General features: G+C 48.3%; 1 protein-coding gene across 11 annotated transcripts in view; it reads right to left on the bottom strand.

Annotated features, from left to right (window-relative positions):
• Window positions 1–25,504, bottom strand: part of MTO1 (mitochondrial tRNA translation optimization 1) — a 1,525,874-nt gene that overhangs the window by 1,327,300 nt on the left and 173,070 nt on the right. For all 11 annotated transcript variants that reach the window (XR_011205509.1, XR_011205508.1, XM_069243966.1 and 8 more), the window contains one exon: window positions 20,751–20,950. Coding sequence is in view for 9 of the 11 variants with exons in the window: in XM_069243966.1 (XP_069100067.1) it covers window positions 20,751–20,950 (200 nt within the window). In the remaining 2 variants the exon portion in view is untranslated. The remainder of the gene's footprint in view (window positions 1–20,750; window positions 20,951–25,504) is intronic.

Here is a 25,504-nt window from a genome sequence, read left to right as displayed (position 1 = left end):
AGACAGTGTTGCCCCTAGTGCCCCACCTATTCATGCTTGCTCTGGAGCCCCAGCATTACACGCAATACGAACTGAGTTTCTGGGACTGACCCTATAATTATCTTTGTATGCATATGACATTCCTTTCTATACTAGAGATCCGCTAAGAAACCTCAATCCTGTTTTACACAAGTTTAACAAATTTGGTTGTCTGTCTGGCCTGGCAAAAGCCGTTTTGTGTCCTTCTAACGCAGCTGACATCTAGATTTGACATTGATTATCCTTTGGAGTGGAATGATGCCCTGATCAAATACCTTGGGACATGGCTAAGACTAAGTACGGAGCAAATGCTATCCCTGAACTATGGAAGTGCAATTACTGCATTACGAAAGCAAATAAACCAACAGTTAAAGCTCCTGTTGATAATGGCTGGTAGAATCAGCCTAAAAAAAATGGCAATCCACCTGAAATTCCTATACTACTTTTTAAATGGTTTCACAACACACACTAATGGTCTCACACCATTATTGAGAAAGATAAGGCTGATCCCACTTCCTTAACAACCGCATTATGGTTGTGACTTAACAATGGGGAAAAATAAACAGTGACTTGTACAACTATGCCGTGGTAGGGCCTCAGAATAATGGCAAACTAAAAATATCAAATACTCTGAATGCCCCCTGCGTGAGCATCCACTGTTTCACACAACGTTTGAACAGGTAGCGTAGTCTCAAACTCAGACTTCACATCACAACATGGGGTGATTTATAACCAATAAGGTGAATTTCTCACCATGGATGACCTTCGGGCAAAATTGACGGATACCCCTCTTGATACTCTCCTATACTTTAGACTAAAATAGATGAGTAAAAACCTGATGCCAAATTTTCCACAAGGGCCTGATCAATTCAAACCGAAAGAAATTGCAGTAAGCAATGCAACCCTAAAAAAGCTCATCACCTTGAAATATAGGGCAGCGCAAGATGGCATGCCTGCTTAAGATAGCTTCACTAGAGCAGGATGGAAAACCCATCTAGGTCCATTGACAGATGTCAATTGAGAGCGTTGGTGTGCATAAATTGGCGAGTTCCTGCCCAGTAGTAGACTGCGATTAATCTACTACCAATATATTAACAGGGTGTTTTACATGCCAGCAACATTGCATGAGTGGGGACTGAGGGAAGACTCAAGTTGTGTCCGTAGAGGCACAGAGGTGGTTCCTATTTCATCCACCTAGCCTGGAGCTGCTCACGGATTTATCAGTTCTGGTGTAAAGTGTTTGATATTCTCCAATGAATTACAGTGGTTCCTTTGCAAACTTCTCCATTGGGGTGTGGGGTGGGGAAGATTCCCTCTTCTCATTATAAATTTACATCCCGTGCCTTTCCATTAGCCAAGCGATTGATAGTGACTGGGGCGAGGATTTGCCACAACAACTAAACAACAGATGTTGGAAATTACACACTGCAATTAACAACTTGAACTGTATATAAAACGTCTACCTGAATCATCCTGTCCTGAAGATATATGGGGCCCGTACCTCTATTATCTGTTGTGGGCTGCTGAATCTGACGAGCACTGAGGAACTGTTTGGGAACTACTGAATATGTGATCTGTGTTGTCCATTTCACCAACCATCTATGATGACCGGGTGTATATGAGGAGGTATTGCTCTGCTTTTATTATTTGCTCTGTAATCACAAGCAAATCTTAATTTAAATAAAAATAAAAAATGAAGTGGAGGACCACCAGGACAGAGAACACAAAGGCTCTCATTACGACCCTGGCGGTCAGTGATAAAGTGACGGTAATACCGCCAACAGGCCGGAGGTAACTACTGCCAAATTATGTCAATGGCGGAAAGATCTCCGATAGACAGCCAATGTACCACACCGACCGCCACGGCGGAAACAACAGCCACAATGGCGGTAGCCACCTACAGCCAGGCGGAGGTCAATGTTCCGCCCACCATATTAAAGCACAGGAAACTGCCACCTTTTCCAGGGCAGTACCATCGACATCAAAAGCCTGGCGGAAACTGAGCTCAGAAGGGAAAGGTCTCCCCATTGGAGACACAGGGAACAACCACGCCGCCATGGAACCTGAACTGCATGTCTTCCCGATGATCTTCTACGTTATGCTCCACTAAGAATACCAAAGCTGGCAAAGACGACAACAGTGAGTACAGCCGCCTAGCACACAGGGGGGGGGGGATGGAAAAAGAGTAGCACACACACGCACCCCACACACACCCATATGCATTATAAAAACAATTTTACCCCGTCACTCGGCTGCATAATGCAAGGACAAAATGATTTAAAAAAAAGTGAATGTAATGAGATCAACACAGTATGAAAAATAAGTTAGGCAAGATAATAGATGTATCCATATGTACAAAAAAGGGGACACAGCTGTAGGAGGCTGGCCTGGCTTGTAATGAGTGCCAAGGGGGTACTTACACCTTGCACCAGGTCCAGTTATCCCTTATTAGTGTAGAGGGGCGTCTAGCAGCTTAGGCTGATAGAAAAAGTAGCTTAGCAGAGCAGCTTAGGCTGAACTAGGAGACGAGTGAAGCTCCTACAGTACCACTAGTGTCATATGCACAATATCATAGGAAAACACAATACACAGATATACTAAAAATAAAGGTACTTTATTTTTATAACAATATGCCAAAAGTATCTCAGTGAGTACCCTCAGTATGAGGATAACAAATATACACAAGATAGATGTACACAATACCAAAATATGCAGTAATAGCAATAGAAAATAGTGCAAACAATGTATAGTCACAATAGAATGCAATGGGGGCACATAGGGATAGGGGCAACACAAACCATATACTCTAGAAGTGGAATGCGAACCACGAATGTGACCTTGTAGAGGGTCGCTGGGACTGTAAGAAAACAGTGAGGGTTAGAAAAATAGCCCACCCCAAGACCCTGAAAAGTGGGTGCAAAGTGCACCTAAGTTCCCCAAAGAGCACAGAAGTCGTGATAGGGGAATTCTGCCAGAAACAACAACACCAGCAATGCAACAACGATGGATTTCCTGACGAGAGAATCTGTGGAACAAGGGGACCAAGTCCAAGAGTCACGATCAAGTCGGGAGTGGGCAGATGCCCAGGAAATGCCAGCTGTGGGTGCAAAGAAGCTGCCACAGGATGGTAGAAGCTGTGGATTCTGCAAGAACGACAAGGGCTAGAAACTTCCCCTTTGGAGGATGGATGTCCCACGTCGTGAAGAGTCGTGCAGAAGTGTTTCCGTGCAGAAAGACCGCAAACAAGCCTTGCTAGCTGCAAGGGTCGCGGTTAGGGTTTTTGGATGCTGCTGTGGCCCAGGAGGGACCAGGATGTCGCCAATTGCGTGAGGGGACAGAGGGGACGCCCAGCAGGACAAGGAGCCCTCTCAGAAGCAAGCAGCACCCGCAGAAGTGCCGGAACAGGCACTACAAAGTGGAGTGAACCGGAGCTCACCTGAAGTCACGAAAGAGGGTCCCACGATGCCGGAGGACAACTCAGGAGGTCGTGCACTGCAGGTTAGAGTGCCAGGGACCCAGGCTTGGCTGTGCACAAAGGAAATCCTGGAAGAGTGCACAGGAGCCGGAGTAGCTGCAAAACACGTGGTTCCCAGCAATGCAGTCTAGCGTGGGGAGGCAAGGACTTACCTCCACCAAACTTGGACTGAAGAGTCACTGGACTGTGGGAGTCACTTGGACAGAGTTGCTGAGTTCAAGGGACCTCGCTCGTCGTGCTGAGAGGAGACCCAGAGGACCGGTGATGCAGTTCTTTGGTGCCTGCGGTTGCAGGGGGAAGATTCCGTCGACCCACTGGAGATTTCTTCGGAGCTTCTAGTGCAGAGAGGAGGCAGACTACCCCCACAGCATGCACCACCAGGAAAACAGTCGAGAAGGCGGCAGGATCAGCGTTACAAGGTCGCAGTAGTCGTCTTTGCTACTTTGTTGCAGTTTTGCAGGCTTCCAGCGCGGTCAGCAGTCGATTCCTTGGCAGAAGGTGAAGAGAGAGATGCAGAGGAACTCTGATGAGCTCTTGCATTCGTTATCTAAGGAATTCCCCAAAGCAGAGACCCTAAATAGCCAGAAAAGGAGGTTTGGCTACTTAGGAGAGAGGATAGGCTAGCAACACCTGAAGGAGCCTATCAGAAGGAGTCTCTGACGTCACCTGCTGGCACTGGCCACTCAGAGCAGTCCAGTGTGCCAGCAGCACCTCTGTTTCCAAGATGGCAGAGGTCTGGAGCACACTGGAGGAGCTCTGGGCACCTCCCAGGGGAGGTGCAGGTCAGGGGAGTGGTCACTCCCCTTTCCTTTGTCCAGTTGTGCGCCAGAGCAGGGCTGAGGGATCCCTGAACCGGTGCATACTGGCTTATGCAGAGATGGGCACCATCTGTGCCCATCAAAGCATTTCCAGAGGCTGGGGGAGGCTACTCCTCCCCAGCCCTGACACCTTTTTCCAAAGGGAGAGGGTGTAACACCCTCTCTCTGAGGAAGTCCTTTGTTCTGCCTTCCTGGGCCAAGCCTGGCTGGACCCCAGGAGGGCAGAAACCTGTCTGAGGGGTTGGCAGCAGCAGCAGCTGCAGTGAAACCCCGGGAAAGGTAGTTTGGCAGTACCCGGGTCTGTGCTAGAGACCCAGGGAATCATGGGATTGTCTCCCCAATACCAGGATGGCATTGGGGGGGCAATTCCATGATCTTAGACATGTTACATTGTTGTAATTTAGCAGTGATTAGATTAAGCATTAGCAGAAGACATCTTGTATTTAGTAACTATTGTGAACATTTTGCGGAATCCATTTTGTATTCATGGCAGCCATTTTCTCTGCTACATGCTGCCATGTGCTCACCATGTGCTCTGTCCTATCTTTCTGTTAACTGCTCTTGAAATCTGCCTAGTGACAAGTCATATTTAGCATCTCTTACTTTCGCACATGCTCAGTAAGGTCTGCAGCTGTTAGTCCTTGGAAACTGTTAGCTCCTCCTACCTGTCGACTGTGCATTTTCCACATGACCTTACATGTATACAAGTCTTGTTTCCATAATTGTACCATCTCCTTTTAGCCCCTGTGTGGGTATAAAAGGACCATGCTCTCTCAGTTCAGTGTGCTACTTCAGACATTACCCTAGGGTGCTGTTTGAACTGTAGTACCACCTCATGAGGTTCATAAACTTTTGTCTTTTATTCCAGTTTCTGTGCCAACTTCTTCCTACATGGTCTGAGGACTTTGTGCAGAGAAAGGTGAACCCCTTGCACTAGTAGGCCTTGCTGAGGCTTACTTCAACGACATGGCCATGTTCGGAGTTACCATTGTGAAGCTACACATAGGTATTGACCTATATGTAGTGCACGCGTGTAATGGTGTTCCCGCACTCACAAAGTTTGGGGAATTTGCCCTGAACAAAGTGGGGGCACCTTGGCTAGTGCCAGGGTGCCCACACACTAAGTAACTTAGCACCCAACCTTTACCAGGTAAAGGTTAGACATATAGGTGACTTATAAGTTACTTAAGTGCAGTGGTAAATGGCTGTGAAATAACGTGGACGTTATTTCATTCAGGCTGCAGTGGCAGGCCTGTGTAAGAATTGTCAGAGCTCCCTATGGGTGGCAAAAGAAATGCTGCAGCCCATAGGGATCTCCTGGAACCCCAATACCCTGGGTACCTCTGTACCATATACTAAGGAATTATAAGGGTGTTCCAGTATGCCAATATGAATTGGTGAAATTGATCACTAGCCTGTGAGTGACAATTTGTACAGAGAGAGCATAACCACTGAGGTTCTGGTTAGCAGAGCCTCAGTGAGACAGTTAGGCATCACACAGGGAACACATACATATAGGTCACAAACTTATGAGCACTGGGGTCCTGGCTAGCAGGGTCCCAGTGACACATAACAAACATACTGAAAACATAGGGTTTTCACTATGAGCACTGGGCCCTGGCTAGCAGGATCCCAGTGTGAGAGTAAAAACACCCTGACATACACTCACAAACAGGCCAAAAGTGGAGGTAACAAGGCTAGAAAGAGGCTACTTTTTCACAACAGCCTAGTCCACAATTTGCGTAGGCCACATATGTCACCTGCTTCAACACGGAGAGAACACTGCAGGGGCATCAGTTGGTAAATAGGCAGGCACATCAGAGGGACGGGGGGAGCGCCTCAGCCAGGAGATGTAACAAGACCACTGGTTCTGGAGGGGGCAACCTGCCCTGTGCTTTATCCTGGGGAGTGATAGGCCACAGTCCCTCAGGTGGGTGTCATACCCACTGGTTTTGGAGGGGGCAACCTGCCCTGTGCTTTATCCTGGGGAGTGCAAGGCCACAGTCTCTCAGGTGGGTGTCATACCCACTGGCTTTGGAGGGGGCAGGCCGCACAGCAGCCAATGGTGGCAGGATTATATACCATCCACCGGCGGTGATGACTGCACGGTGGTGGTGCTGTTGGTGGGGAGAGGCTCCTGCTCATCCCCTGCAACCTCGGACTGCTGCACAGTGGTGGTGCTGCTGGTGGGGGGAGGCTCCTGCCCATCCCCTGCAACCTCAGGCGGCTGCACAACCATGGTTGGTGATGGAGGCTCTGTCACAGTTCCTGGCCCAGGACCCTTGGTCTTCCTGCCTGCTGGGGCAGGCTCCTTGGTCTTCCTGGTTGCTGGGGCAGGCTCCTTTCCCTTCTTACCTGCTGGGGCAGGCTCCTTGGTCTTCCTGCCTGCTGGCTGCCTGGTGCAGGCTCCTTCCCCTTCAGGACATGTGGCCTGGATCCCTTTCCACCACGAGTGGGCGTGGTGACAACTGGACCCGTGGACTGTGTGGCTGAGGTGCTTGGCTATGTTCTTCCTACCCTGCTCATACATGCAGGACAGGGGGAGGGGTAGGGAAGAGGTCAATGGTGGACAGGAACAGTTTTTAGGGACATTGGGGCGGGAAGAGGGAGAAGGAATGGGAGTGGAGGACGAGGGAGTGGTCGTTGAAGGTGTCTGCTGCTTTTGGGTGAAGGTGCATGGGCTGTATGCTGTTGTGAGGTGGATGGCTGTTGGGTGTCTGAGGTCTTGTGTTTGTGTATTTTAGGAGGTGGGGACAGACACAGTGGGAGTGGACAAAGGGGACGTGTGCATGTCTGTTGTGGAGGTGTCTGCCAGTGAGGTGTGTGATCTGCTTGGTGTGGTGATGCTGGTAGTGGATGATGATGTAGGTGTGAGTGTGGACGGAACTGGGTGGGAGGTGGGGGAGGGGGAGACAGTGGAAATAGTGGATGTTGGTGTGTCTGCAACTGGATGTTGTTTGTGTGAGTGCCTGTGGGATGAAGTGTGGTGCCTGTGTTTGCCTGTGACACTCTTGGGTGTTGTCTTGTGTGCATGCTCGTCTGCCTGTGTGCTTGGGATAGGTTGGGGTTAAGGAGAATGGGACTGGGAATGGGAAGTGGGAAGGGGGAACAATAGAAACAGGGACAATGGCTGCCATCAGAAAGGAGGCCAGAGCCTGAATCGATCTCTGTTGGGCCGCCAATCCAGTGTGAATGCCCTCCAGGAATGCATTAGACTGTTGCATCTTGGCTGCCAGCCCCTGGATGGCATTCACAATGGTTGATTGCCCTACAGAGATGGCTCTCAGGAGATCAATAGCCTCCTCACTCAGGGCAGCAGGGCTCACTGGGGCAGGGCCTGAGGTGCCTGGGGCGAAGGAGATGCCCACCCTCCTGGGTGAGCTGGCACAGGCAACACAATGAGGGGCTGCTCGGAGGGCGGTGCTGGTACTGGGTGGCGGATGTACCTGTAGCTGGGGTGGTCACAGAGGTGTCCGCCATCATCAGGAAGCTTCCATCGGAGGAGGTATCTGTGTCAGAACTGTCCCCTCCAGTCTCCGCATTGGTGCCCTCAGCGTCGGTGGACTCTGCCTCCTGGGTACTGTGGGATGCAGCTCCTTCCATCGCCGGTGCCTCTGTCAGATGATGCTAATGCACAAAAGGACAGGATGACAAAACAAAAACGGGGGGGAAGAGACAAAGGATACACTTGGTCAATGGTTGCACCAATACCACCGTTGGCGTACACAGCACCCTCACACACAGGGAACAGGCCTATACAATATGCCGTTGCACTACCAGAGCAATAGTTTGCAGCCAAGTCCTGGGTAGGGGCACACACCACCAAATGCAGCACACCTGGGTTCCACGCAGCCCTGACCAGTAGTGGATGCCTACAAGCTAGGTTGCAAGATTTTCCCTTCTGAACCCTAGCCACCAGGGGACCTATGCTGCAATGTCAGGCCTGGCCCAGGGGCACCCACAGACACACATCCCCCACCCAGATACCACCCTACCATGCGTAAGCTGTAATGATGGGCACTGTACTCACCCCGTTGTGGCTGCTGTGATGCCCTCAAGCGCCCATCCAGCTCAGGATAGGCCACCGCCACTATGCGGGTCATCAGGGAGGTCAGGGTTTGACTGGCACCCCTTCCTCGTTGAGAGGCCATCCCCAGCTGGCCCTCCGCCCTCTTCCGTGCCCAGCGTCTCAGGTCCTTCCACCGTTACGAACAGTGGGAGCTCCACCTGCCATAGACCCCCAGGGTCCACACCTCCTTGGCGAAGGCATGCATATACTCTTCTTTTGATGGGCGCTGACCTGCAGAGGCAATACGCACAGGGGGACAGATTTAGACAAACAGTCCTGCCTGTTAAACATATGGCCCCACCATACCTGTTTCCATCACCATTTACACACATATGGCCCAGCAAACAACCTGTACCCTGCCCAGAGGACATCCACCCACCCCCTTCACATGAGGCCTTCCCACACACACAACTCCATGCATTCACGCCACATGCATTGTGCCCACAGTGTACTCACCTGTTGGTCTGGAGGCCCATACAGCAGTCAGTACTGGGGTAGGACCCCATCGACCAGTCTCTCCAACTCCTCCGAAGTGAAGGCTGGGGCCCTTTCCCCAGTCATACGGGCCATGGTAGGTTCCAAACACAGGTCACAGCAGCACATGCAGTGTAGGTCCTCTCCTGTGGAAGGTCAGGTAGCAAGTGAGGAATATGATAGAAAATGGCAGTCACGTCCGCGGTGGTGCATACCATCACCGCCAGCGTAGAACACCATTGTCCACTGTACCCCATTGGGCCCAATTATAATCAATGAGGAGTTGCACGGCAGTTCCCGACTGCCTCCCGCAACGGCGCGCGTCAGCCCAGTTACCTCACTTCTACCTGTCACTCCACACAGGACAGGTGGATGCCATTTCAAGGGGGGGGGGGGGGAGGAGGTGGTGGTGCAGGCCCTGAAATAGTGCTGCATCACAGGAGGTATTAGGACATACTGGACAAATCACAATGACCCATTACAAGTTTACAGGATGCAAAATTCTGTTGTAGCTCCATTGTTCAGTTTGTGACCAGCTCCTCACTCTTGTGTCACTTAGATTCCTACCGCTGCAGATGATTAGGAGATGGAGACATGCGCCCATGTACAGACCCCTGGTGGGCTTGGCAACACTAGAGGACAGGCACATTATCCTCACCTATAGACTGGACATGGCCACAATCACAGAGCTGTGTGCCCAATTGAAGCCTGACCTGATATCTGCTATCAGTCACTCCACTGGGATCCCCCCTCTTTTGCAAGTGCTATCAGTGCTCCATTTCCTGGCAACAGGTTCTTTCCAAGTGACAGTGGGCTAGGCAGCAGGCGTGTCACAGCCAATGTTCTCAATAGTGCTGACAAGAGTGTTGTCTGCCCTGATAAAACACATGAGCAGCAGCATTGTTTTATTGTTTTCCCCCAGGTTGAAGATTTGCCCACAGTGAAGGCCGAGTTCTATGCAATGGGACATATCCCCAACATAGTTGGGGCGATTGATGGAACACATATTGCATTTGTCCCCCTCCGCCAGAATGAACAGGTGTTCAGGAATCAGAAGAGTTTCCATTCAATAAATGTGCAGATGGTGTGCTTGGCGGACCAGTACATCTCCCACGTCAATGCAAAGTATCATGGGACGGTGCATGATGCCTTTATCCTCAGGAATAGCAGCATCCCAAATGTGATGGCCCAACTACAGAGGCACAGGGTGTGGCTAATAGGTGAACCCTAGTTCCCACCCAGTATATGTTGGTGTATGGGTATGGTGTGGGCCATATGGGATAGTGTGTGGCTAAATGGTGTACCTCAATAGTTGCAGGTGACTCTGGTTACCCCAACCTATCATGGCTGCTGACTCCTGTGAGGAATGCCAGGACAAGGACAGAAGAACGTTATAATGAGGCACATGGGCGGACCAGAAGGATAATTGAAAGGACCTTTGGCCTCCTGAAGGCCAGGTTCCTGTGCCTCCATCTGACAGGGGGATCCCTGCGCTACTCACCCAAGAAGGCCTGCCAGATAGTGGTGGCATGCTGCATGTTGCATAACCTGGCCCTCAGACGCCATGCCCCATTCCTGCAGGAGGAGGAGGCTTGAGATGCCCGTGTGCCAGCAGTGGACCCTGAGGACAGTGAGGATGATGAGGCAGAGGATGAGAACAGAACATCTGTGATCAAACAATACTTCCAATGACACACAAGTAGGACAGTGTTATTTCACATTTCAATGACATTTATTAGAACTTATGTGGCACTGGCATGCTGATATTTCCCACTTCTATACCCACTTACTGTTCCCTCTGACAATTCATTTTGCAGATGTTGGTGACCTCACATGTACTCCTGGTGTGATCCCTGCAGCCAGCTACAGGTCATTAATCTATGCTCATTTTCTGTACAGTGGATTTGCAATGTTTGTACCTGTTTCAAAGAATACATATTTGATATACATGACATACTCCAAACTTCTTTTTTTTTCCCCAAGGGTGTTTATTAAAGTGCTAAATTATTGAGGGGCAAGTGCAATGGGATGGGGTGATGATGGAGGAAAGTCCAGGGTATTGTTCCAGTCTGTATCAGGGGCGCATTGTCCAAGGGGACATATGAAGAGGAGCAATGGCAGTTCAAGGTGGACAGGGTGGGACACAAGGGTGACAATCAGGAGAGTCTAATTTCCTGGTGGGGGTCTTGGCAAGTGTCTCTGGCTTCTGTCTGGATCGCAGGGAACGTTTGCATGGTGGTTCTCCTTCTGCAGGGGGAGGGGTGCTGGTGGCCTTATGAGTCCAGTGGCGGGGCCCCCTGTCCACTACCAGCAGCGGAAGGGGAAGGCTGTTCAGATGTCTGGCTAGTGGCAGGGGCCCGCTGTTGCGAGACTGCCTCCCTCATTATTTTGGCCATGTCTGCCAGCACCCCTGCTATGGAGATCAGGGTGTGGTTGATGTCCTGCAAGTCCTCCCTGATCCCCTGGTACTGTCCCTCCCGTAGCCGCCTGTTCTCCTGCACATTGTCCAGGATCTGGGCCATCATGTCCTGGAATGTTGATATGCTCCCAGGATCTCTGCTACTGTCTCCTGGAAAGTCGGTTCCCTGGGCCTGTCCTCCCCCTGGCGCACAGCAGTCCTCACAGTTTCCCTGTTGTCCTGTGCCTCTGTCCCCTGAACCGTGTGCCCACTGCCACTGACCCCAGGTCCCTGATTGTCTGTGTATGAGGTGTGGCCTGGGGTCCCTGTAGAGGTGGACACACTGCTGACTGATGTGTCCTGGGGACAGAGGTGTGGGTATGCTGGGTGGGTGCTGTGGTGGTGTTTCCTGATGGGGGAGGCTCTGTGCTGGTCTGTGACTGGGCCTAGGTAACCGGCTGTCCAGAGGTCCCTGATGGGCCAGGTAGGTCATCCAGATCCTGAAGACCAGATTTGCTGTCATCACTGTGGGCCTCTTCAGTTGGGGGACTGGATAGTGCTGGCACCTCCTCTCCGGTGACATTGGCTAGGGTACCTGTGGGGATGTAAATGATGTGTTATGGTTTCTGTATCTGACATATTGTGCACCCGTGGCTTGCCCTCTTTGGTTGGATTTGCCCTGGCAGCTTTCACTTGTGTACGTTGTGATGGGAGTGAGGGTGGGGTATGTGATGGCATGCAGGTAGGGGGATGATTATAGTAGAGAGTTGACTTACCAGAGTCCAGTCCTCCTCCTACTCCGGCCAGGCCCTCAGGATGCAGGATTGCCAAGACTTGCTTCTCCGATGCTGTGAGTTGTGGGGGAGGAGGTGGGGGTCCACCGCCAGTCCCCCGTACAGCGAGCTGGTGTCTTGGTGCAATGGAACGTACCTTCCCCTGTAGGTCATTCCACCTCATCCTGATGTCATCCCTAGTTATTGGGTGCTGTATCACGGCGTTGACCCTGTCCACGATTCTCCGCCATAGCTCCATCTTCCTAGCTATCGATATCTGCTGCACCTGTGCTCCAAATAACTGTGGCTCTACCCTGATAATTTCCTCCACCATGACCCTTAGCTCCTCCTCTGTGAAACAGGGGTGTCTTTGTGGTGCCATGGATGTTGTGTGTAGGTGAGGGTGTGTTGGGGTGTGTGATGTGGGGTGCATGAGTGGTGTATAGGTGTCAATAGTGTGTGGCTCTAGTTGTGTCAGTGGTCTTGATGTCTCTCTGCTGGCAATGGTTTGAAATGGTAAAGGGTTGTGGGTAATGTGGGTGTGTGTTTTATAGTGGTGTGGGTGTGGTGTGTGTATGGGTGTCAGGTGTGTGTTGTTTGAATTGTCCAATGTAGTGGCGTTTTGTCTGTGGGTGTCCACTGTGAGCGCAATGGTTCACTGCCGTTGAATGTCCTCCGTAGTGATTCGTGGGTCATAATGTGATGGGCGTTGCTCTGTTGCCGTAACGGTGTGGGTTTTGATACTGCCAGTTTATGACTGACCTTTGGGCTGGTGGATTTGTGTATGTGGCTGAATACTGACGGATTGGTGTGTGTCATAATATGGTGAACAGATATCCGCTGCAGCGGCGGTAAGTTGGCAGCAGTCAGCGTGGCGGTAAGTGGGATTTACCGCCAATGTCATAATGAGGGCCAAAGTCTGCAAAATATATTATAATATAGTGAACGAATCACTAGCTATACCTGGGCTTGGCCAACAGCATTAAAGACTGCAATTAAGGTTGCAAAGAGGTCAAAAATACCAACAATGTTTTTGTAGGCAAACATTATGAAGCTTTCGATGTGGGTGCAAACTATCTCAGGGGAGATTTACGTAGTTATCTACCAATCTGTGCATAAACATTTAAAACCACTGTGAAGGTACTGGAAAATGATACAAAGAAAGCTACAGAGAATACAAGTATGAAAGGAGAGTCAGCAAAAATAGGCAAGAGAAGTGTAGGATGTCAAGGTTATGGTGATTCGATTAAAGGTTCTGCTGCTAACAGTGGGCAAGAATCGAGATGAGCAGCTTTGCAGCTTGAATAGGGATTGACACATTTTGCATTGTACTGTAGACACATATTGGTATTGTATTGTGGGAAATAGCACCTGTAAAAAAAAGAGCAATTAGTTGTGTGGCCTGCACAAGTAATGGCTCCGCATTTGTCCTCTACTGGGAACCAAACACCCCACTGTAGAGCTTGACTCTCTCAGGATAGCGAAGCAGAGCAGATGGATGCCTACTCAAGGGAGGTGGAGTGGGCTAGTAATCACCATTCACAGGTACACACTAGTTACATTCAATAAATGATAGCCCAGTCTGTGCCTTTTCTTTTGAAAAATGAAAAGGAACATTTATTACACACACTACTCAATATTACGCATTAGTTTACAAATATACATAAGTTGATGGAAATACTTCTTGATGACATTGCGTAATCTATCTTGCCCCTCCCAAAGGGGGTCTAGTTCAACAAACCACATGGCAAAACGTTCACTTGTACTAAAATGCAATAACTGAAAATGCAATAACTGAATATAACCTTGAATGAATGCACCCACTACTGGCAATAAAGCCTGTTTACTTTAAACATGAGTGGTTGTCAGCATTATTATTTTAATAAAGTATTTACAAGAAAAATGGATATGCAGGTCTGGATGATTTGTGTACTAGCAATAACTTTTGTCATGAAAAACACAATTAAAACATAGCTCCTAAAGAGCATCACATTTCTGATCACAACACTTGCAATCACAGACTTTCGTCCCTAGAGGGCACTGCACAGCATGAAAACTTATGTGGAACATCTTAAGGATACAGAGACACTGCAGCCATCGACCTTAAGCCTAGAGGGCACTGTTCCAGTCTAGGTAATACTTGAAAATGCTTTAGAATACGTGGGATGTTATTCTTTTGGAGTCTGACCCAATTTACGGTGGGGACTCCTAAAATCCTCTTGGGGGAGGCTGTGCTGCAATTCCTTTGGTGGTGACCCCATCAACCCTGGACCACCACAGGCCGAAAACGAGTCGAACATACAGGCAAGCCTGCAGGGCATTATGGGGCATGCACAGGGAGATCAGCGCATACTTTATGAGCGGCTCTCGTGCCAAGCCAAGAGACCCATTGCTGTACTCTTTTTTTTTTTTTTTTTTTTCTTTCTAGCCGCATATCTTTTTTTTTACTGGCAGGGATGAGAGGAGTGCAGTCCCAACCGGGAATCCCAAAAGCGTCACTTCATTGGGGCTGCCTCAGAATCCCATACTGTACTACCCCTAGCCAAATCCCTGCATGGATCACACTCCTGCAGGCGGCTTCATTGCAGTGTGGTGGCAGCCCATTCCACCCGAACACAGGGATGGGCCTGCCACATTGGGGAGAGTTCAGAACTCTCCTTTTCCTTTGTGATAGGTCAAGGCCCAGAGTTGGGGATCCTGGGCCCCTGAGTTACTTCCCAGGGGCACGATGGTGGTCCCTGCATCTCTGCAACAGCGGGACGCCTGGAGTTGGGGGTCCAGGCCCCCAGTTGAATGAAACAGACTGGAAATTGGTGTAGAAGGCTGGCCTGGTTTGTAGAGGGTACCTAAGGTACTTACACCTTATACCAGGTCCAGTTATCCCTTATTAGTGAAATGTAGGCAGTGTCTAGAAGCCAGGCTGTCTAGAGGTAGCTGTAGGCAGAGCAGTCAAGGCTGAACTAGAAGACATGGAAAGCTCTTGCAATACCACAGTAGTCATACAGTACTCAAAAACAAGAAAGACAATACTAACTGTAACCAAAAGTAAAGGTACTTTATTTTAGTAACAAAGCCAAAATATCTCAGAGGCTATACTCCCTTAGGAGGTAAGTAAAACACTTAAAATATACACTAGTAACCAAAATCAAGTACGTACACAGACACAAAATAGTGCAAAGAGTGAAAATCACCTTAGGGTAGAATGGGCCTAGGGGCAACACAAACCATATACTAAAATGTTGGAATGCGAATGTCGGTTCCCCACCTAGGCAAGAGTAGTGTGCAGAGGGGCGCTGGGAGTGTAAGAAAACACCAAAGGTAAGTAAAGTAGCCCAGCCCAGAGCTCAGGAAAACAGTAGTAAAGTACAGCAGGTTTCCTCAGAACACACTAGGAGTCGTGGTAAAGGATTATGCAAAAACAAAGCAAGACTGCAAGACACTAACGATGGATTCCTGGACCTGAAGACCTGTGGAGAGAGGAGACGAAGTCCAAAAACAGAAGATGAGTGTATGAAGAACAGGAGACCCTGCTAACCCGGAAGAAGGTGCTAAAGTGGAAGAAAAAGTCAGAAATGCACCAAAGAAGACAGCTGCGGGTTCCTGCTTGGTGCAAGAGATGTCCCACGTCGAGTCGTTGGATGCGGGATGGTCTTCGTCGTTGGATTCCGCCAACAAGCCTTGGCTCACGCAAATGTTGCGGTAGGTAGGAAAAGGCGCTACCTGGGCCCAGGAGGGTCCTGGAGGTTTCAACTCAGACTGAGGAGAAAGAGGGGGCTCTCAGCACTTCAGAGAGCCCTCAGAAGAACAGGCAGCACCCACAGGAGTCCCAGGACACGGGGACAAAGGAGTTGCAAACCACAGTCATCGCAGCACCACACAAAGGGATCCCACGCCGCCCGAGAACAACTCAGGGTGCTGAGCGTAGCAGGATAGAGTGCTAGGGACCTGGGCTACACTGTGTACAAAGGATTTCTCGGAGAAGCACACAGCAGCCCTAGGAGCTGTAAAACACGTGGTGCACAGGGGTACTGTCTGGCTCGGGGTGGGGGCAAGCCCTTACCTCCACCAAATTTGGACAGCTGGACCTTTGGACAGTCAGGATCACTTCGGTCCACCACCTGTGTTCCACGGATCACACTTGTAGACAGGAGAGGAGTCCCAGAGTACCGGTTGTCACTGCAAAGAGGTGCCTGCTGAAGCAGGGAAGTGACTCCATCACTCCACTGGAGATTACTTCAGTCCTTCCGGTGCAGGATGAAGACAGGCAGTCCCCAGAGTGTGCACAACCTGGAAACTGTTGCAGTTGCTGGCAGGACCTGAAGTTACAGAATTGCAGTAGCCTTCTTGGATACTTTGTTGCAGTTGTAGAGTTCCTGGAGCAGTTCTGAGGTTCATCCAATGGTGGAAGGTAAAGCAGAGGAATCCTGCTGGAATCTTGCAAAACCAAATCTGAGAAAACACCCAGAGAAGAGGCCCTAAATAGCCCTGAGAGGGGGATTGGTCACCTAACCAGGTAAGCAACCATCAGGGGGGTCTCTGATGTCACCTGCTGACACTGGCCACTCAGATTCTCCCAGAGTTCCCTGACCATCCTGAAACCAAGATGGGCGAGCAGAGGGAGGCCCTGGGTGCCACCCCTGGGGTGGTGATGGAGAGGGGTGTTCACTCCCCTTTGTCCAGTTTCGTGCCAGAGCAGGGACTGCGGGTCCCTGAGCCGGTGTAGACTGGCTTATGCAAGGAGGGTACCATCTGTGCCCTTCAAAGCATTTCCAGAGGCTTTGTGAGGCTACCCCTCCCAGGCCTGCAACACCTATTTCCAAAGGGAGAGGGTGTAACACCCTCCTCCCAAAAGAAATGCTTTGTCCTGCCTTCTTGGGTCTGAGCTGCTCAGACCTCAGGAGGGCAGAACCCTGTGAGGGGGAAGCAGCTGTAGCTGCAGTGCAAGCCTCAGAGAGCTGGTTTGGCAGTACTGGGGGTCCATGGGGGAGCCCCCAGGATGCATGGGATTGGCCCCCCAATGCCAGATTTGGAATGGGGGGATCATTCCATGATCTTAGACACCTTACATTGCCATATTCGAAGTTACCATTGTGGAGCTGCATATAAGTATTGAAGGAGGTTGGCCAGGTTTGTAGTGGGTACCTTGGGTACTTACACCATACACCAGGTCCAGTTATCCCTTATCAGCGAAATGTAGTAGTGTTCTAGCTTCTTAGGCTGATAGAGGTAGAACTGTAGCAGAGTACCTTAGGCTGAACTAGGAGACATGCAAAGCTCCTGCAATACTACTTTTAGTTACACAGTACTTATACACAAGTAAATACAATACACAGTGTTACCAAAAATAAAGGTAGTTTATTTGGGTGATACAGTACCAAAAACACCTTAGAGGCAATACTCCTTCTGGAGGTAAGTATTATACACAATATATACACTAGACACCAAAATAAGGTAAGTAATTAGACATAAGATAGTGCAAACAATAGGAAATGCTATAGAATGCAATGGGGGAAAATAGGTCTAGGAGCAACACAAACCATATACTAAGCAAGTGGAATGCGAATCACAAATTCCCCCCTAGACAAGTGTAGTGTGTGCAGAATCGCTGGGAGAGCTAGTACCAGGGTGCCCTCACACTTAGTAACTTTGCACCTAACATTCAGCAAGTGAAGATTAGAAATATAGGTGACTTATAAGTTACTTAAGTGCAGTGAAAATGCAGTGAAAATATTGTGTGCACTATTTCACGCAGGCTGCAATGGCAGGCCAGTGAAAGGGTTTGTCTGATCTCCTTATGGGTGGCAAAATAAATGCTGCAGCCCATAAGGATCTCCTGGAACCCCAATGCCCTGGGCACCTAGGTACCATATACTAAGGACTTATAAGGGGGGTCTAGTGTGCCAATTGAAATTGGTAAATGAAGTCACTAGCCTATATTGACAATTTTAAAAGCAGAGAGAGCATAAGCACTGAGGTTCTGATTAGCAGAGCCTCAGTGACACAGTCAATTACTACACATTAGGCCACAAACTATGAGCACTGGGGTCCTGGCCAGCAGGGTCCCAGTGAGACAGGCAAAACACACTGACACACACTCAGAAACAGACCAAAAGTGGGGGTAACCATGCTAGAAAAAGTCTACTTTCTCACAGCACTCCAGTGACACAGTCAAGCATACTGACAAAACAGTAAAACAAATTGACATGTAGGCCACAAACTATGAGCACTGGGGTCCTGGCTAGCAGGATCCCAGTGAGACAGTAAAAACACACTGACAAACATTGACAAACAGGCCAAAAATGGGTGTAACCATGCTAGAAAGAGGCTACTTTCTCACAGTTGGAGTCCCTGGGCTCCTTGAATACTGGGGAGGGAGCACTACGCGTGTCCACTCCCAGCCGGATACACAGGCCTTAATTCTGGCGACAACCCCCCAGGCCCTGGCCCACCTGGGGCTTAAAAAGGCTCAGGCAGTGGAGCTCATGCGCTCCTGGCTTTGTTGGGGGAAGAGGGGAAGCAGGGGAAGCAGGGGAAGCGAGGGAAGTCAAATCCTTTGCAGGCTCATATTACAGGCCCCACTGGACAGTTTTACATGGTTCTGGTCTCCTTTTGCTCTCGGTGGCCGAACCCTAGTCACCTGGAGCACTTTTGTCAGACCTTCTGGCCTTCAAGGCGACAAACTCCACAGGGAGCTTTTTTCACAGGCTGCCTCTGCTAGCCTTCCTCTTTGTTTTCTCTCTGGCTCTCTCTCCTCCTTTGCACAGAAGCCCAGTCTTTCGCCCCAACTTGCTCTTAAGGAGTGTAAGTGGACCAGATTTTTTGGTGCTTTGGAGAACCCCACTGGTCCTGTGGTCAATTAGAGTCTGAGTCCTTAGTCCAGATGGCCATCAGGGGGTTCTTCATTCCATTTGTCCATCTCGACTGCCTCCAGTTCCAGTGTTCAGCAGAAAAGCACACCCAAGAAAGAGCTCTTTCCCCTGCTCATGTCCTTTTAAGTGAGGGCGGAAGGTGCCAGCAGGGGTACAACTCTGGCCTATCCTGGGATGCCACATCACCTCTCCGGCTCTGTCCCAACTTTCGTGAGCAACATGCTGGGATATTTCACAATGGCGTCACCCAAGAGTTACCTGCCACATCTGCTCTGGGGATCTCAGCTTCATCTCTCACTGATATCACTGCCAGGGCCTTCCCCAGAACATTTTCAAAGGAAGCCCCTTCCTGGTTTAGCTCTAAAAGTCTGGGCTCACTACTTCGTTTAATGGGCTTGGGCAGGCCCCCTTCATGGCCCAGGGTGACAGCTGGCTGATTGATGCAAATTATTCCACCCCACCCCTTTCCTCCTTGGAGTTAATCACAGTTAATTGCCCCTTTTCTGTGGGGAGTCCTTTGTTCCTAGCACTTGAGAGAAAAGGAATTAACCCAGCACAGCAGGGCGACCAAGATCCTGGCCTCTGACCCCGAGTTGACCCAGAAAAATGTGACATTCATGTATGACCCATAAGCTGTACAGACATGTCTTTGGACTTTGAAGAACTGATCTTTCCTCACATGTTATGCTCTAAATTGGTATGTCTCCGGTGTCTGTAGACCAAGGGGAAACTGAGCTGTGCTCCAAGGCAGCGTTTCCCAAGAGTGTATAATGGAGTGCCGCTGCAGACAAGTCAGTAAAGCATGCTGACTTTCCCTATATCAACATTAGGTCTACCCCAATTCAATACCCAATCCTGCAGAGTTCCCTCTATTCCAAGGTACCTGCGAGCAGTTAATGGGCTGCACTAAATAGGAGTCTCCTACGCACAGCCAGCACACATGTGCAGTATTTGCGTGTAACCAACCAAGTGCCTCTTACTCTTGCTGCACTGCAGCGGGCTTATCTTAAAAGGCAGACACTGGCTGTAAATATACGCCATTCATTTTCCATGGGTTTACTGTGGGTGAGTCACAGGTTATGAGGCTCCACCACAGTAAAGTCTAAAACCAAGTGAGCAAAAAATGAAAGATCCAGGTGGATTAGATGGGTAGAACCCATCTTCCAGCAGCACAAGTGTCAGACTGTGAACAGAGTGAGACTGAGAAAGGGAAGCTGTTGGAAACAGCAATAAACAGTGGTTCAGGGTGATGTCAGATGAAAGGAGAAGAAAATGGGGGAGAAAGACAAAGATTTCAGAACTATCAGTATGAAAGTGATAAGAAAGACCAAAGGAGATAGTGAAGGCAAGAGGAGTAGGGTGGATAGAAAAAATGAGTGGGTTAAGGACAGAGGCTTGGGAGACTCTAAATATGGGGGTCAAGTTTCAGATCTGCTCAAACTAGAGCAGTCAGAAAGACACAATGAAACCCCAGACAGTACAATACTAATGATCCTAAGAGAAGCAAGAGTGAAGGAAAAAACTATTTGCTATACGATGTCAAAAGCTACTGGCAGATCAAAGAGAAAAAGCACAGATAATCATTTAACATGGCAAGGTGATGAATGAGCATGCTTTGCTTTAGACTTATTCCAATCTGGTTTAACCTTAAGGAGATGTGCAAGATGTGACCCCTGATTTACTATCCAAATCTTAACATAGCACGTTAGACTTCAGATGTGAATACCAGACTCTAGACATTATATTCAAAACTGCACAACACACTCTAGCTACAGTGTTCAGAATGACAAATATGCATATGTTGTCTCCAGAGCTAGATTAATATCCACTTCCATACTGCCTCCTTTTGCACTAACCTGCATGTTCTCCTTGTAGAGTTTCCTGTCGATTTGTGCTCGAAGCCCCCATACAGCTGGTCCCTTACTCCTGTTGAGAACCTTGTAGTGAATACCAGATTGGTCACAGATCCTGGCACACAGCCCATCTAGGGCATCCACCTCTCGCATAAGGTGCCCCTTTCCGATGCCCCCAAAGGAAGGGTTACAGGACATTTGACCTGCAGGGTCAAAAAAGGAGTGGTTATAAAATGTTAAAGATATCCAGAACCTCCGGCTTTCACAAGAATACAGCACACCCACCCAAACAATGCCACTAAAACCAAACGAGGAATGGTAAAACAAGATAACATTTGATGGCTGGGTAATCTGGCTCACTAGATCTCCTTTTAAATGGATTATACAGCCTAAACACCAAGTTTATAGGACTCGTCACAATCTAACTATATCCTTATGTGGAGCGCCCTAGAGAAATGCCTCCCTTAATTCATGTTAATCAGTGTAAATGGCACACCTCATTGAACGCTGGCTGCATATCTCTATTCTATGTAATTGGCTCAACTGGTGCTGACTATCTTAGCCATAAAGTGATCAGCACAGGAATCTATGGTGCCAAAATCACAAATTCTTCCCTCTGCACTAATTCATCAGTTCTAAAGCACCCCATGACACCAAGGAGGACAACTGTAAAGTCTGCACCAGAACCTCAGTAGGCATTGGTTGACTGGGGCTTTACCCACAAATAAATAAATAAAACAATAGGGGTAAGAAAAAAGCGGGGGCAGGTGGAAGGCACTGCATGTACTTTGCTGTCAGTTATGAAGATTCCATCATAGGCAGTTGAGATGGAGTGCACATTCTGAAATGACATAATCCCCTACATTGGAAAAAGTGCATATAAGCACCCAATGCATCTAAATGACGACAGGAAACTGTGTTTTCTTACCTGAATAAAGCATTGTTGCAAATGCTGTGTCATCACGATATCAGGAAAATAGAAGTACAGGACTAAAAAAACTTGAAGGCTGGAAAAATAATCACTCAAGAAGGTAAAAACATTGTGTAACAGACGGTTTCCTCGTCAGTTAGACAAAATAACTGAGCTGAACTGGCTTCACTGAAGCTGATCACTCTGTCCTTAAGTAAGCTGCACTCATAACAAGCACAAAGGGTAATGATGGAACGACCTATGGTACTCCATCCACAATACCCCCTGAAGTATGGGCATTTGAAGAGGTGGTAGTTAAAGAAGTTGAGGAACTAACCCCAGATAAAAATATATTTTTTAATTTGAACAAAAGGAGAACATGGCATTGGAGACCCTAAGTAGGAAGAACCGTCTGGTCATCAAGTCAGCGGATAAGAGAGGAGCCATTGTAACACAAATGAAAGAAGATTACAGAGAGGCATGTCTCACTCTCCTACGTGATGAAGGAAACTATGTGGTTCTGCAGGCTGATCCAACAGACCCAGCTGTGAGAGAAAATCAAGAAATTGCAACTTTTGCTGCAAGCATTGCCTTCCTCTACATGAGTTGGTGGTTTGAGGGCGAAAATATTTCGAACAACAATCCTCATAAAGATCAGAAACGGTTGTGGTGACGATACATTGATGATACCCTAGTCCCATGGCACATGGATGACACCACCATTTAATCCTTCAACGGACGGCTTAACAGAAGGAACCCACTCCTCAGCTTCACAACAACTAATAGAACTCAGGTGTCCTTTCTGGATGTTAACATAATTTTGAAAGACATTAAGCTTATTAGCTCCCTATATACACGAAACCCACCAACTGCAACAGCCTGCTGGATTTTAATGGTGCTCATCCCCGGGCCCTGAGGGAGAATCTACCAATTGGATAGTTCCTACGGAACAGGCGATACTGCTCCAATCTTCAAGACTACTTGATGGAGGCTAAGAAACTTACTAAGAAACTGAAAGAAAGAATATCCTGAGGGGCTCATCATGAAGGCACAGAAGAGTGCATGGAATGTCCCGAGAGATGCCTTGTTGGAAAATAATGCGAAACAGGACAAAAGATTCCCTTAACTTTGTCAACACATATAATTCCTCTTCCACTACCATCAAACTGACTATTAATAAACACTGGCATATCCCGACTTGCAACAAATTGCACTTAAAAATAAAAAAATGTTCTCATTCTAGAGAAATAGAATTAGAGATAGATTAGTATACAGCAACACGTGGAAGGGCAGTTCTGAACACCAAGCTACCCTATGGGACCTGCCCCCTGTTACGAGGCATTTTCCATGTGAACATTCCTCTCTATATCCTTTAACTTCACAATCAAATAAGATTGATTTGGGCTTGCTCGCCCCATGGAAACTGAGGGTGCATTCAAATTGCAACAGTAGCAATGTGATCTCTGTCATCGCCTGCCCATGTGGCCTCCGCTAAGTCAGTATAACAACGAGTAAGACTGAAATTCGCATTAGCGAACATAGGAGCAAAATCAGATGCAAAAAACATTCAACCAGACTGACAGCCCATTTCCTCGAGAGGAATCAAAGTGACAAAGACATTTATTAGACCATAATAGAGAAACTCACTGCTCAACGTGGGATTAACCGGAAGCTCCTAGTGAAAAAGCAAAAATGGGTGTATAAATTGCAAACGCACAAAAAGGGTTTCATTGGCGAGATTCCCTGGAATCAACTTAACAATCATTTGTTCCATAACTTGTGGTATTAAAGTGACTACAATACAATTGGAACGTGCATCAACACCTTACTTTGGGTAAATAGGTCTGTAAAAATCGAGCTAATCCCCTGGATAGGGACCTAGAGCTATCTAAGACCACACACTCATTAGATGGAAATAAGGCCTGGTAAATACTCCGGGTATCCACGTAGCCCATGTGCTCACAACACAATGCGATACTGACCCGGTACTTTATAGACTACGTCTGTGGGTTCCCCCTCCTCCCCTCTCTTTGGTGCTAATCCTGAGAGTGATGATATAGGAGGCGTAATTCCCCTCTAATCTCATCTGTTAGTTTTAAAATCACTACTTGCTTCTCAACGTGCATTCAAAAGCTCCCTCCAATAGACGGCAGGAACCTCCCCAAATGAAATTAAAAATAATAATTTTTTCCTTTTTCCCCAGAGGGTACGTTTCTTATAAATGTTCTCATAATTCACACTGCAAAATGTGTGCCAGGGTGTATAGGACATTTGGCTCTGGAAATGGTTCTGTTCTCTGTTATATTGTGTAAGTCAGAATGTCACTAGGTCATAAGAGAAATAGAATGTTACTATTTGAACGTGTGGAGTTGAGAGGGTCTTGAGATACGAGCGGCAGCTGAGGAGTGCGGGTGGAGGCTGGGATGTTTCCTTGATGTTAACTTGTTTCACTGAGCATTACATCCAGTGTTACAAAGTAGTAATTACACGGCAGTTGGTGAGAGATGAAACAGGATCTCTTCTTTTATTTAATGCTCCGTGAAACAAGTTAACATCAATGAAACATCCCAGCCTCCGCCCGCATGTACGAGTTGTCGCCGTGCGGCGCACTTGAAAGTTGAACAAACTTGACTCGTGCAGAAATAGCAGCTGACGCGCAGTGCGCGTATTGAGACTTGAGAGTAGAGGGCGAGTTTGATTGTCAACAGCAGACGTGCGGCGCACGCGAATATTAAGTAGACTTGAATGGAGTCGGGAAGAATGCGCGCGAGTAATGCAACTCGTGCTGGATTGAAATGTGCAAACAAAGTGCAAGTTATTTTGTTGCTAGGCAACAGGAGCGTCGGGTTGTCGAGAGTCAAAGTTAAAATTAATTGAGGCCGAAAGGTCCGGAAAGGTTGTTAAAAGTAAATAAATGTCGCTAGATGAAATCAAGACTTATCTGGAGTTGGGATGTTCAAGCAGAAAATCCAAGAAAATCCAAGATGAGGAGCGTAAATCGTCGCCAGTGTTACAAAGTAGTAATTACACAGCAGTTGGTGAGTGATGAAACAGGATCTCTTCTTCTATTTAATGCTCCGTGAAACAAGTTAACATCAAGGAAACATCCCAGCCTCTGCCCGCACTCCTCAGCTGCCGCTCGTATCTCAAGACCCTCTCAACTCCACACGTTCAAATAGTAACATTCTACTTCTCTTATGACCTAGTGACATTCTGACTTACACAATATAACATTCTGCCATCCTCCGCTGAATACATTAAGGCTACATTTCCCATGAACCTCGGCTTGACACGCGGTATCACGCACGTTACCCAAGGCTGACTGAACAGTGACGCACCGTGCAGTAGGAGGAGTGGTCTCTCCAGGGCACCGGAGCTGAGCGGGTATTGCCCATACAATTTCGGAACCCTTGGCGAAAATCAACGTCACTGCGCTGTCATCCTGCAATTTTTTTAAGAATTGGGATACGCGGCCAAACTGGCCAGCCTAGGGGAAGTATATACGATGGTCATCGATCTCTCTTTTCCACTACGAGCAGGGGAGCAGAGCCATGTAGGTCACATGATGGGTTGCGACCATCGAAGTGCCTCATTTTGCTGCACGGCGTGCCTCGAGAGGTAGCTTACATTTTATGTAGTTACTCTGCTTGAGGCTACGATCTTCCAAAATGTGGTTGAAAGAAATGCTTATTCTTATAAAATGTCCTATCGCCCTCTTTGTAGGGCGTCCACATTAGCACCTGTGGAGGCAGTAATCTCCAGCATTTTTGTTGAGTGGTTATAAATTGCGTGACAATTTTATTTACATTCTGGTGCATCTGTATATATGGATGCGATGCTCGTAAAA

This window comes from Pleurodeles waltl, chromosome 7, assembly GCF_031143425.1.
Source record: "Pleurodeles waltl isolate 20211129_DDA chromosome 7, aPleWal1.hap1.20221129, whole genome shotgun sequence".
In the NCBI taxonomy this organism is placed as follows: Eukaryota; Metazoa; Chordata; class Amphibia; order Caudata; family Salamandridae; genus Pleurodeles; species Pleurodeles waltl.
Note: the sequence above shows the minus strand (reverse complement) of the source record. Positions and strands in the feature narration are given on the sequence as shown.